This window comes from Phocoena phocoena, chromosome X (assembly GCF_963924675.1).
Source record: "Phocoena phocoena chromosome X, mPhoPho1.1, whole genome shotgun sequence".
Lineage (NCBI taxonomy): Eukaryota > Metazoa > Chordata > Mammalia > Artiodactyla > Phocoenidae > Phocoena > Phocoena phocoena.
Genome location: NC_089240.1, coordinates 94,030,018 through 94,044,808, shown reverse-complemented (window position 1 = coordinate 94,044,808; position 14,791 = coordinate 94,030,018). Strand labels below are relative to the sequence as shown.

General features: G+C 42.4%; 1 protein-coding gene across 1 annotated transcript in view; it reads left to right on the top strand.

Moving 5' to 3' along the window:
- The window catches only part of DCX (doublecortin), a 112,306-nt gene that overhangs the window by 93,074 nt on the left and 4,441 nt on the right, over positions 1-14,791 (top strand). The window contains exon 6 of the mRNA XM_065901130.1: positions 7,584-7,678. Coding sequence (XP_065757202.1) covers positions 7,584-7,678 — 95 coding nt within the window. The remainder of the gene's footprint in view (positions 1-7,583; positions 7,679-14,791) is intronic.

Genomic DNA, 14,791 nt, shown 5'->3' with positions numbered 1-14,791 from the left:
GTTCCATTGCTCTATATTTCTGTTTTTGTGCCAGTACCATACTGTCTTGATCACTGTAGCTTTGTAGTCTGAAGTCAGGGAGCCTGATACCTCCAGTTCCGTTTTTCGTTCTCAAGATTGCTTTGGCTCTTTGGGGTCTCTTGTGTTTCCATACAAATTATGAAATTTTTTGTTCTAGTTCTGTGAAAAATGCCAGTGGTAGTTTGATAGGGATTGCACTGAATCTGTAGATTGCTTTGGGTAGTATAGTCATTTTCACAATGTTAATTCTTCCAATCCAAGAATGTGGTATATCTCTCCATTTATTTGTATCATTTTTAATTTCTTTCATCAGTGTCTTATAGTTTTCTGCATACAGGTCTTTTGTCTCCTTAGGTAGGTTTATTCCTAGATATTTTATTCTTTTTGTTGCCATGGTAAATGGGAGTGTTTTCTTAATTTCACTTTCAGGTTTTTCATCATTAGTGTATAGGAGTGTCAGAGATTTCTGTGCATTAATTTTGTATCCTGCTACTTTACCAGATTCATTGATTAGCTCTAGTAGTTTTCTGGCAGCATCTTTAGGATTCCCTGTGTATAGTATCATGTCGTCTGCAAACAGTGACAGTTTTACTTCTTCTTTTCCGATTTGGATTCCTTTTATTTCTTTTTCTTCTCTGATTGCTGTGGCTAAAACTTCCAAAACTATGTTGAATAAGATTGGTGAGAGTGGGCAACCTTGTTTAGTTCCTGGTCTTAGTGGAAATGGTTTCAGTTTTTCACCACTGAGAATGATGTTGGCTCTGGGTCTGTCGTATATGGCCTTTATTATGTTGAGGTAAGTTCCCTCTATGCCCACTTTCTGGAGGGTTTTTATCACAAATGGGTGTTGAATTTTTGTCGAAAGCTTTTTCTGCATCTACTGAGATGATCATACGGTTTTCATTCTTCAGTTTGTTAATATGGTGTGTCACGTTGATAGATTTGCGTATATTGAAGAATCCTTGCATCCCTGGGATAAACCCCACTTGATCATGGTGTATGATCCTTTTAATGTGCTGTTGGATTCTGCTTGCTAGTATTTTGTTGAGGATTTTTGCATCTGTGTTCATCAGTGATATATTTAGTTTTTTAAGGAACCTCCATGCTGTTCTCCATAGTGGCTGTATCAATTTATATTCCCACCAACAGTGTAGGAGGGTTCCCTTTTCTCCACACCCTCTCCAGCATCACATATTTGTTTTGCAACAGGGAAAACTCTTACTTCTCTCCCCTATTTGAAAGATTCACCACTGCAATGCTGTTTAAGACTGTAGGGAATAGATTTAAAGTTCAAATTCCAACTTCTGAACTTAGGGTATCTCACAACTTATGCTGGAATTTGGTCTGAGAACCGGCCCTATGATCAAATCAGTGAAGAACTGTTTTAGGGCCCCTTAGTTCTTGCTTCCCTACTGGATGGTTCTGGGGAGAGGGACAAAGGATTTCCACTGAGCAGAAGCAATTAGCCAAACCAATCCACACACCCCGCCCAAGGGCTCTTTGGAATGAATGTGTGAAAACCACAGGCCCTGTCTCTTGGCCTTGTTCTAAAGTAAGTTGAAACCACTTTGGTTCTACTTGGATGGCCTTCCAGGAAACCTCCCTGTATAAGTAGGGAGGAACCAGGGTGTCTTTGGACTGGAATGAAGGAACACTTAGAGCATCTCAAAATGAGAAAGAAATGAGGAAGTGGCTGCTGTATCGTATATGGAGATCTCCCTCTGCAAGGCATTAGGGAATTAGAAAAGACAAGACAGAGAACCAGTCACTAAAAGGTCATGGTGGTATGTGATATGCTAACTTTGAGGGAATTTTGAAATGAATCTGTGAACAAATCCTCAAGTCCACCATCCATTGAGAAGAAGCAGTTTATACCCTTTAAGCAAGTCCTACACTTAATAATTGCAGAGGGAGATCTCCATATACGATACAGGTGGCTCTGAAATTATTGTCATGGCTTTTTTTTTGTAGACTGAGTTATTTATTTATTTTCAGTGAGCAATATTTCAAAATAGACATCAAGCCAAAACCAGTAGACTTGATTTTGAGTTGAGCTCAAGTGTTGGGATTTAGAATGGGAGGGAAAAGCCAGAGCTAAGTGAATGAGTGTTAAATCAGTTTGCTCTCCAGTCAAAGGTTGGGTGAAAACATATGTCAGACCGGCCCTTTTCTTCCTGCGCCATGCAAACTTGAACCCAGAAAGTATAATGGCTTGTCTAACTCATTGCCCAGACAATTCTTTAATCACTGTACCTGGGGCTACTTACATCCACCTTACACACAGTTGCGTCCTGATTTCCAGGGATCAGTCCAGCCTCCAGACAAGGGAATCCATAGTCTAAGAGCTCAGCATCAACTTGCCAGGCTGGTGACCATACTCTGCCCTTGGCCGCCCATGCAAGGGACTGAACTTTCTCCTTGTTCTTCGGGAACTGACTCCCTCCGCCTTGTCCCTCACTCCTGGGAACCCGTATTCCCCTACACATTTAAATCCCTGCAAATCTAGTTAATTCAGCCTAGTTACCTTACCCGCCATCTTTTGTTTGGGCTTGTCCAGTTCCATTCTGATAGAGCCAAGGATTTAAAAACAAGCGCTGGGGAATGGGCAGGTATAATCGTTCAGAGAAGCTAGTAAGCCAAGACTGTGCCAGGCCAAGCTTGGCAGTTGTGCTGCATACCTGAGGGGCGTGACAGGGCACAGATACCATCTTCCCAGAGGCATGTGGCATGAGGGTAGTTACATGTCTGTCTGGCTGCTCTGTCCGCTATTGTTTCATGACATTTTCTATGAAACCCAGTTGGTAGGGTGAATGGAAGATAGCTCTTGCTAATCACTTTCTAATCTAAACTAGATCAAGTAGGATAAAAGTCTAGAAGATGAGCATAAGCTCTGGTGTCTGCTTCTACCTGCTCCTCTTTCTTTCTTTTTTCCTCTGTCACAAACCTTCTCCTTCCTTCCTACCCGCCATCAGAAAGTTGTCATAAGTAGGAGTCCCAGAAGCAAATCATGTAAAAAAGGAAGAGCAATGTAGCAAAAACTGAAAACAAACCAAAACACACATAGACTTTGGAATCAGAGAGACCTGTGTTCAAATCCTGACTTTGCTACCCCTAACTGGAGCGAGCCTCTATTTCCCTAACAGAAATTAGAATACGACTAGATGAGGCTCTGTGTGTGTGTGTGTGTGTGTGTGTGTGTGTGTGTGTGTGTGAGAGAGAGAGAGAGAGAGAGAGAGAGAGAATGGAAAGAGAGAAAAGAAGAGTGCCTAGCTTATCACAGACACACAATAAGCATTATTATCCTGGTTTGTATTGATAAGACTGATAAGACAGCCTAGGAGATTGAAAAGTTCCTGATGTACCTTGCTGTAGAGGGAAAAAAATGAACTGCCCAATGAGAAGAAAGAAATAAAAGGATTTGGACTATGAATAAATAAAGGGGTACAACAGTGAGGCAGTGCTGTGGTTCTGAGGAGGGAAATGAGAGAGACGAGTAAAAGAGGGCAAAGACTCCCCCAGTACAAATCTCAAATTGCAGCTGAGAACTGGAACATCAGAGACAGGAACTAAAGATGTTTAGTAAAGCAGAGTAAAGGAAAATGAGGGCTATCAAACCGGTGTTATTTCCAGTCACTCTCAAAATGAACTGTGACAGCTTTCCATGTGGATTTGCCAATCCAAGGCTATGCACAGTTCGTCAAACCCTATTTTCATCTTTCCCTGCTACTTCTTTTACGTGACATTTATACGAATTGGCTTCAGAATTCAAATCTTTAAATGGCACCCTCCCAGATTTTTTTTCCCACAGAACCCATAGAAGAAATGCATATGAGAATATATTTTTATGTAGTCTGCTCCTTCAGCTTGTAAGGAATTGACATTTGCCTGTACGTGTCTATATTTTCTCATTTCTCTATGTCCATCTTTGGGTTTGATTCCATCAGGGAAGTCTGGGAAAGTGTCTACGTTTTTTTCAACAATTAAATTAATTGTAGTTAAATTGTGAAAAACTGATTTTCCAAATGCTTATGGAATGTTGATGACAAAATTAAATCCTTTATTTATAAGCAACTTAAGATTGATCGATTGGGGGAGTGGCAGTGAAACATATATAAACATATATAGACATACAGAGAATAGAGAGAGGTATACATGGAATATGTATTTATGTATTCCCCGTAAAGTTTGCGGATGAGAGAGTTACAGAGAATATTGATAAAAGAACTAGAAATTGCAAAAGAAACCTGTATGTGCAGATCTATGGCCAGTAAGTGGAAACCGACTCCCATACAGATAAGCTTTGGTTAATAATTTTCCACATTTTGCCAAGACCAGTGGGCTCATTCTCAGATAAGAAGCTAGATAAGAGGGTAGGTGAAAAGGACAGTTTTCACACTGGAAGTATAGTAGCCATCCTTTTGTAGCGTGGCTGACAAATGCTGGGAAACTAGAATCTGTTGTTGCCGAAAGGTACAGTGACCACGTGGAACAACATGGCGGCACTTACCTGGGGATGCCTACATCTGTTAGACTTCCTGGCTGGGGTCAGGGGTCTTTTGGAAGACGTTCATTATGTCAGCTGACACTGATCACAAAGATTGCTCTCCCATCTTGAATACTAGGGGCCAGGTCCTGTTTGGAGACCCCCAGGCACTCCTTCCTTTTCCTGCAGAGTAAATGACTCCTTTGCCTCACTGTGGCTTCACAGACTCTTGCCTTTTCCAAAGTGCCTCTTTTATTCACCAGAAAGCCTAGTGCCCTGGCAGAGCCTAGCTCCCCCAGTCTGTGTGCTGTTTGGCACAGGTCGTGTTCCTCCTTGCGTGGCTTGCATGGTACGTGCACATCACGCTCACTCCAAACTTGCCTGGCTTCTAGGCCTCTATCTTCTCCCGATCCCTTCTCTCCCTCCCCAGTGCTTTAATTTAAGCCGTCACCGCCTCTCACCTGGACTAATGCATTGTCTTCTAACCAATCTCTTTGCTTCTACCTTTAACCATCCCGCACACACACCCCCCACCTCACCAGTCTTCCCCCTGCATCTGGAGTCATAGTTTTTAAGTGCAAATTTGATGGTATCGCTCCCAGATTTCTTTCACACGTCAAACCCAGACTTCACAAAAGGCCCCCGGGGTCTGGTGTTTATCCTCAACTCCAGTCTCATCTCTCAGAATTCACTGCTGGCATCCTCTGCTCGAGCCATTTGGAGCTATTTGCACTTCTGTAAACGTACTGTATTCTCTCACACCGCCATGTCTTTGCCCCTACTGGTGTAATTCTGAAGTCTGGAATACCCTTTCTACCCTCGCTGCCTAACCAGCTCCAGTTCATTGCCTCAGTGGCTTTATTGAGCTATAACTGACATAACAAACAGTTCACTCATTTAAAATGTACAATTCACTGGATTTTAGTTTAGCCATAGAGTGTTGTGCAACAATCACCACTATTTAATGCCAGAACACTTTCATCCCCTCAAAGAAACTCTGTACCTATTACCAGGCCTCTCCATCCTGCCCTGCCTAATTCCTCCTTGCCCCCTGCTGGCCAGCCCCTGGCAACCGTTGATCCACTTTCTGTCTCTGTGGATTTGTCTATTCCAGAGGCACCTCTCAAGACTTTTTTCAGGTGTTGCCTCCTAGTCCCCTGATTTCAAAGCCTCTCCGCTGGGCTCCAGTAATACCCCTTGTAGGGCTCTGTCATAGCACTTATTCCCACTGTATTCTTACCTGCCACCCCACTGGAAGTGACTTACTCATCTCTGAAACCTCAACGTCTAATACTTGGCTTCGCTTAGAGAAGGTACTCTGTAGCTACTGGCCAACTGAATGAATGACTTCCAGGAAGCCCTGACAGGGAGAAAGGCCTCTCAGTGAGTGGGTTAGAGATGAGTGAATACACAGGCAAGGCCAGATGGTGGATTCCTAGTGCCCGTATTTCAGCTCACTTGCACTTGGATAAACTCATCAACCACCACACTGATGTCTCTTTCATCTGTACAGTTGATACGCAGGTTCCAGAACCTAGGGAAACATTACCATAAGTGGTGCAGAGAAAGTATATCCTCAGGAAATACCCATGATACACCAGTTTAAGCTTTACCTGTGGGACTAACAGCAACACCCTCAGGCCATCTTCCTGCTTAACTTTTTCAATGTCCTTCCACCCCCCTCCTGTCTTCCTTTCCTTCTTTCTCTTCTCCTCCCCCCACCCCACCAACACCCTTGGGATATTTGCCCTTATTTTTTTTTGCAGTACGCGGGCCTCTCACTGTTGTGGCCTCTCCCGTCGTGGAGCACAGGCTCCGGACGCGCAGGCTCAGCGGCCACGACTCACTGGCCCAGCCGCTCCGCGGCATGTGGGATCTTCCCGGACCGGGCCACGAACCCGTGTCCCCTGCATCGGCAGGCGGACTCTCAACCACTGCGCCACCAGGGAAGCCCTGCCCTTATTTTTAAAGCACATTTCAGAATATCTGATGAACAATGTAGGTCCTTAGATTTTGAAAGAGATTAACGTTAGATGAGATGTCTGAACATGAATCCCCTTTGAAAGCTGCTAATTGTTCTATTTCAGTGCACCACATTTCTTTACACGATTGGATCTTTAAAAAATCTAGTCAGCAAGGGAATATAAGATAATTTTGCAAACACAGTGGAATATGGAGATGTTAAATACTAAACCATCTCATTTTCAGCATTTTACTGACTAGAGACAAATGTGGGTGCATCCTGACTCTGGCTACCGTCATCCTCTTTCTGTCTCTAAGCCTTTCTCCCGATTTCAAACTTCCTCCTTCTTCTCGTCCCCAAGAATCTTTGTCTCCTGTCTCATCTCCTCCATTCCTGATCTTCTCTCCCTCTTTCTCGATTCTCTCCTCTGCCCATTTTGCTGTAGGCACCTCCCTTTATGTTTCGCACTCTGTTTCTCCTCCACTTTCTTTTTCATCCTTCTTCCTAATTAGCTCCCTCTCTCTTTTTCTCCCCTTCTGTTCTTTGCACTCGGAATGAGGTAGGGAAGAGAGAGTGGGAGGAAAGATGAGCAGGAATAGAGAGAGGGGAGAGAGATAGACAATGGGGCTGTCCTGCAGCTGCCACGTCATCTGTCACCAAAGGGGATGTGCCCTGGTCCAAATCACCCATATTTCTTCCCCTTTAAGGTAAGGCAACATAATCTCTTTGTGCCTCAATTTTGTCTAACATATAAAATTGAAACAAAGTAATATGTTCCCAGACTACCTCCCAGAGATGTTGCTAGGGTCAAACTTGGGAATGAATATGAAAAAGATTTGAAAAGAACCAGACCCCTGTAATTGGAAGCACACGGGGGAATGGGTGGGTGGATGGATTACCGCCTTGCACTGTATGGGGATCTAATTAACTGAGCATTGCAGTTCTTGCCTTTCCGAGGAATGTGTTTCTTTTCACCTTTGTTCTGCTCGGTCACATCACTTGGTTGTCTGTATAAGCTCATTTGAATGTTCTTAGTGTCTTCGGAGGGGAAGGATAACGTGTTCCTTTGTATGCTGTTGATTTTTATCCCCTTCCTTTTCTCTTGCCTTGGGCTAGCAAACGGAACCTCCAGCAGCCAGCTCTCTACCCCCAAGTCTAAGCAGTCTCCCATCTCTACGCCCACCAGTCCTGGCAGCCTCCGGAAGCACAAGGTATTATGTCTCTTATACCTTACTAAACCCCTTTGCACTTGGACTTTTTGGAATGGCTGGTGAGGGTTTTCTCTTCCGTCTACCTCAGCAGCACATCCAGGCCAGAATTTCCCTTTGTCTGGTCCATTAGCTTGAAGTGCTGGGAATCCCTGCAGGGGCTAAGCTTCCAGTCACTGTTATTTATTCTTCTGACCCCCAGTTTATTTAATTCTGGTTATATTTAACCAAAAGGAAGAGGTATGAAGGGCCCGAATAACCATTCTGAGCTAATAGTGTCACCAAATGATGGCTCAGGGGCATTGAGGGCAACTTATGGCCCCAGGCTCCAATAAATGACATAAAGAAAGTTAGCCCTAAGCTACTCCCTTTAGATTCACAGGACATCAAAGTATGAACAGGCCCTAGTTTCATTGTATATTCTTCATTACCAGGCAGATTCTGGTACAGTGTAGGAAGAGAGGGCATATATACATTGCATTGGCCCTGGGCACCCTTTACACCTCTAAGTCATCCCCAATAAATATACCATTAAAATAATAGAGGTGTAGAAATTCTCTACCCCCGCTTTCCAAATTGATTCCCACCCAGAAATCTCTTCTGTATCAAAAATCTGGAGTGGCCATTGCCCTCAACCTCATCTCTGAGGCCATGTGAATATGGTTTCTGCTCTGGTTACCACACCCTAGAGCAGCTTCCTCTAGGATTCTCTTGTCTTCTCCCAGCTCACAAGACTTGGCGAGAGATGGAGAAAGGCAAAAAGCCACCAGTGTGGCCAACTCCATCACAGAACCATAGAGGGTAAGAGCTACAAGAGATCTGAGATGGAGATAAGTTCGTTTCATTTGATTCTCTCAATAATCTTGTGAGATTGATGTTTTCCAGACGAGAAAATTGAAACCCAGAATGAAGTTACTTACTGGGGTGACATAGCTAGGTAGCAGCAGACGTAAGACTGGCACCCAGGTTGCTACCAGTGGTTTGCTGGGGCCAGTGCACACTAGCTCCTGAGAGCTGATTGTGTGCACCGCTTCCCAACTCTGTGTTCGGTGACATCCTGTTGGTACCTAGAGCTCAGCCATGATGGGAATATTTATTTACACCATAGAATTCAGCAAATACTACAAATCAAGGTTGTTGTTTTCTCCCACAGGAAGTCGGTTGTTACACATTTAACAGCACAGCGCTGCCTGACACCTATTTTCATTTCCTTTTCTCTACATCAGGATTTTTAATTTCCTGGTTAACTTGACCATTACCTGCTCCATCATTCCTAATGCCCATTCCATTCCTTTAATGACTTCTTTACCTTCTGGTACTGACCCTGACCAGAACCTTCGAATTGTTCTGTTGAGCTATTTGGTTTCCCCAAAGGAAGATCTGCTGAACTGTCTGTGTAACCAACGGTACCCAGAGATTGTGAGATGGATGAAAATTGCTTTTGCAGTCAGCTTTCAGTGATTCTTCTGAGCAGCAAACCTTGTTAGTGTGGACATTCCAAGACGAGGAGTAGCCTACTTCAGTTGTTCTGCTGTCCACACAGAACCTCCTGGGGATGCTCCACTGTTTCTTACTGTGTCTTTGCTCTATGCATTTCTGCCCATACTTTCCTTCTGGGAAGTGTGACCTACCGCAGCACCTTCCACCAGTACCTTCTCCAAAGGGCTGAGGGCAGCCTGGGCATTTATTTGGTCTGCACGCTTAAGTCCTTCCGCTTTGTAATTGACATGTTCAGTTCATTTAGGCTGAGGCCCCACCATCCATAAGCCCATTGAGGTGAGTGCATTGTTAAACCGTTTCATCTGGTTGGGTTTGCAGGCTGTGCGTGTGTGCGTGTGTGTGTGTGTGGTTGTTTGTTTTGTTTTGTTCTTGTTTTGGACTCAATTCTAAAAACGAATTTCACCATTGAAGAACCAGAACAAGCTACAGGTGGCAGCCTTGTCAGAGCCTGTTTTCTTTGTATCATTGAGTTTTCAGTGTATCATTTTATTTTTCAAATTACACATTTTAATGGCAGTTAAGCAAACAAACATTAAATAATAAATTATATAATTTTCTAGAGCAAACTTTAAAAAACATTTGGATTTTGGTATCATTTTCACTAAGTTTTTACTTTTTTTTTTTGTTGTTGTTGTTTTTGCGGTACGTGGGCCTCTCACTGCTGTGGCCTCCCCCGCCGCGGAGCACAGGCTCCGGACGCGCAGGCCCAGCGGCCACGGCTCACGGGCCCGGCCGCTCCGCGGCATGTGGGATCCTCCCGGACCAGAGCACGAACCCGCGTCCCCTGCATCGGCAGGCGGACTCCCAACCACTGTGCCACCAGGGAAGTCCCCTACTTTTTACTTCGATATTTCAAATTTACAGTTGTAAGATTGTAAGTACAAAGAACTTCTGTATACTCTTTATGAAGATTCACCAGTTGTTTATTTTTTTCCCTTTTACTTTATTTTATTTTATTATTTTTTTTTTTTGCCCCGGACGCGCAGGCTCAGCGGCCATGGCTCACGGGCCCAGCCGCTCCGCGGCATGTGGGATCCTCCCGGACCGGGGCACGAACCTGAGTCCCCTGCATCGGCAGGCGGACTCTCAACCACTGCGCCACCAGGGAAGCCCCCTTTTACTTTATTTTTTGTGTTCTCTCTCTACACACACACACACACACACACACACACACACACACACTTTACTAAATTTTTTAACCATTCGAAATTGTTTAAGACATCATGCCCTTTTACCTCTAAATACTTCAGTAGGTATTTCCTAAGAATTAGGACATTTTCTTTCATAACCATAGTACAATTATAAAATCAGGAAGTTTGCACTGATTCAGTACTGTTATATACTCTGCCGTCCGTATTCAAATTTTATCAACTGCCCCAAGCGTTATTTTTTTCTGGTCCAGGATCCAATCTAGGATCACACATTGCCTTCAGTGGTCATGTCTCTTTAGTCTTCTTTGATCTAGAAAAGTTCTTGAGTCTTTTAAAAAATCTTCAAGACAGTATACTGTAGAAATGAAGAGCACAGGCTAGTTGTTTGGTAAATTGTCCTTCAATTTAGGTTTGTCTGATGTTTCCTTGTGGTTAACAGATTGTGCATTTGGGACAAGAAATGTCATAGAAGTGATGTTGCATCTCACTCAGTGCATCCTATCAGGAGGCAGTAGCCTCACGCTTATAACCACCAACGATGGAGGATGAACTGGTTTTTCTGAATAAGCTAAAAAGTGTGTTGTGACCTTGGCTCAGTCCCCCTGGGGCTCAGGCTCAGCTTCTTGCTCCTCCTTTCACAAAGTTACTTGAACCTTAGCACCATCGAGGTCCTTGGGCAGTGGGCCTAAGCAGATATCACCTGAACTTCCATCCAAGTGGACCTGAAAGGTGTGAGTCATGGTGGAGACAGGAAGCAGGTGGCTGAGGCCATGACTCTCCTCCTGCACAATTGGAAACAAACGTGAAGTCCCAGCATCCCTTTGGTAAATTTTGACGGTTGTGACAGGGCCCTAAGCTGTAATCAGCCTCTTGGCTTCTCCTCTTAAGCAACTCATGGAGAATCCTTTTTAATGCAGCTGCGACGAGGTTAGCCAAAGTCCGCATACTCAAGTGCTGCAATATGGACACGAAGTAAATCCTTGTATAGTTAATGAGAACAACATTTTGCATTTTCATACTGCTTTATCTTTCTGCATAGCCATTTTCTCATTTACCCTAGCGATAACCCTGTGAAAGAGATAGGGCAGGTTAGCATTTCCATTTTACAGATGAGAAAAAGGAGGTGATGAGGTTAAAGACAACCCCAGTATGATTCAACAATTCAGAGAAGGTACCGTATTAAAGATGTTCAAAATGCCTAGAAACACAGGGCCGCTTTTTCATTTATTAAAATTTTTTTTTTCCAGATTAGTGATTGCCCTCACGGCTTTAAATTTGGAGGCATTTCGCTTGCCAAGCTGCCTGGAGATTGAAGGAAAATATATTTGACATGTTATTTGAAAGCATAACTAACATTATTTAAATATACATTTCCCTCTGTGTTTCCAGACCTTTTTTTTTTTCTGTCATCCTGTAACTGCTTAGAGAGATCGTTTGATGAATAAAGCAGGGTCCTGAAACTTACATCACAGACACCACTCTAAGTGGATTTTGGTAGTGTAATCAAGAGCGAAAAAAGAACTGCAGGAGCACACAAAGGAGGGTAGGAAAGACGTCGGACTGTGGGAGGGTGGGAGACACGAAAGCTTTATAGACTAGGTGACATTTAAGTGGGACCTTGAAGCCTGGGTAGGCTTTTGATGGCTGGTGAAGAGAGCGGGCATTCCAGCTTTTAAAAAAATCAGCAAGAACAAAGCCACACCATCAGAAAAGCACAGGGCACATTTGGGAAAAAGTAAACCCAAACTAGAAGCCAGGTTTCTCAAAACTTCTCTCTGACTTCCTTTGGACTATAAGCTTCTTGGACCAGAGACCAAGTTTTTGTTTTCTCTAACGCAGTAGTATCGCCAGCACAGCTGTATTTGTTACAAACATTTTGTTCTGTAGGGCTCCAGGGGACCAAGCAAATGAATTTCAGGTGCAAATTATTTGTATTGTTAAAGCAATATGCGTGTTTCTGTATTTATACATATCAATCAACAAAAACAGAATGTTGAGATAATTCCTTTTCCTGAACATTGTTCTACCCATACAAGAAGATATATTTTGAATACTAAATAAATTGATGGAGGACAGAAGTACGGAAGTTCATACCTAGGCCTAGTCCTCTGGATTTTCTCCATAGCCTGTGCCTCACCCCACCCATTCCAAGTCACAGCAGCTGCAAGTGGAGTCGCCTCCCAATTCTACTCCCAGGCCTGTCCCCTCTTCCTCTGAGATAACAGTCTGGAACAGTCTTTCTCGGATAATTATTTCCACTAACCAGCCAGCTACACTGAAGGATCTGTTACATGAACGACTCAGAACAGGGGTGAATGCTGAAGCCCAGTGGTTCAGTGCGGTGGGACCCAAAGTGGCTTCCATAATGAAAAGGCCCTTGTGTGCTGGCTGAAAAATGCCCAGGGAGTTCACTAACTTGGTAGTGCCTGCCTCCTTTCCCTTGCTTTGGTATAACTAGAGAAAAACAAAATGTAATGATCCAAGTTATATTTTATAGAATTTTAGGGCTAGAAGGAAACTTAAAGACGTTATAGTCTATATCTTCCTCAATTTTCAGATACAGAAGCAAAGACCCTGAAAGGGGAAGTTAGGCTTAGGACCTAGGTCTCCTGGCTCTTAATCCTGTGCTGTTTCTATTACAGTGGACTTGCATTATGTGTAAGTTTAACTTATGGAATTCATCACTGGTCACAATATAGTCATAGAGCAAAACTGCTACAAAACCACCTCTTACATTTCTACACATCATTATTTACTGAATATTACTGTATACACTATGCACCAATACATGCATATTGCTATATAGGGTTACCTGCTCAGGAATCATATAAACAGTATTCAGAACCTATGAAGCAGAAACAGAATCAGGGACCTAGAGAACAGACTGGTGGTTGCCAAGGGGGAGGGGGGTGGAAGAGGGTAGAAGTGGGAGTCTGGGATTAGCAGATGCAAACTGGTGTATATAGAATGGATAAACAACAAGCTCCCACTGTATAGCACAGGGAACTATATTCAATATGCTGTGATAAACCATAATGGAAAAGAATATGAAAAAGAATATATATGTATAACTGAGTCACTTCGCTGTATAGCAGAAATTAACACAACATTGTAAATCAACTATACTTCAATTAAAAAAATTTTTTAAGTATTCAATTGTCAATGTAAAAGATTTTCAAAAGTACTATTTTTTAAAATAACATCGAGATATAAAATTCACCTTTCCTAAAGTGAGCAGTTTAGTGGTTTTTAGAATAATCATAAAGCTGTGCAAGAATGTATTCATCACCTTCGAAAGAAATCCTATGCCCATCAGTGGTCACAGCCTCTTCCCCCTCCACCCACCCCCCTGGCAACCACTAATTTACTCTCTGTTTCTGTGAGTTAGCATATTCTGAACATTTCATATAAATTTTCCTCCGAACACTGCTTTAGCTGCATCCCATAACTTTTGGTATATTGTTATTTCATTTTCCTTTATCTCCTCAAAGTATTTTCTAATTTTCTTTGTGATTTCTTCTTTGATCCATTGATTATTTAGCAATGTGCTGTTTAATTTCCACGTATTTGTGAATTTCCCAAATATCTTTCTGTTATTACTTCCTAATTTAATTCCACTGTAGTTGAAGAACATACTTTGTATGATTTAAATCCTTTCAGATTTATTGAGACTTGTTTTATGGCCTAACATATGATCTGTCATGTAGAACATTACATGGGACCTTGAGAAGAATGTGTATTCTGCTGTTGTTGGATGGAGTAGATTAGATGTGTAATTATTTGTAGTGTCTGTCATTCAAGTCTTCTCTTTCCTTGTTGGTCTTCTGCCTAGTTATTCTATCCATTACTGAAGGTGGGGTATTGAAGTTTTCGACCATTATAGTTGAATTGTTTATTCCTCACTTCAATTCAGTCATTTCGTGCTTCATGTATTTTGGTGCTCTGTTGTTAAGGCACAGATATGTTTTAATTGTTATATTTTATCATTATGAAATGTCCTTCTTTGTCTCTAGTAACAAGTTTTGTCTTGAAATCTATTTTTTCTGATATTAGTATAGCCACTCCAGTTCTCTTTTGGTTACTAACTGCATGGTAAATCTTTTTCATCATTTTACTTTCAACCTATTTATGGTTTTGAATGTAAATTATGTCTCAAACAGCATAGAGCTGAATGTTTTTAAACCCATTCTGCCAATCTCTGCCTTTTCCTTTGCGTGCTTCATCTACTTATGTTTAATGTAATTATTGGTAAATTAGGAATTAACGTCTGCCATTTGCTATTTTCTATATGTCTTATGTCTTTTTTTTGTCCCTTCACTCCTGTATTTCTGCCCTTTTTATCTTAGATATTTTTCCAGTACACCATTTTAATTCCCTTGTTGTATTTTTTACTAATTTTATTTCGAGTTATTTTCTTAGTGGTTGCCCTGGGGATTACAATTAACATTTTAACATAATCTACTTT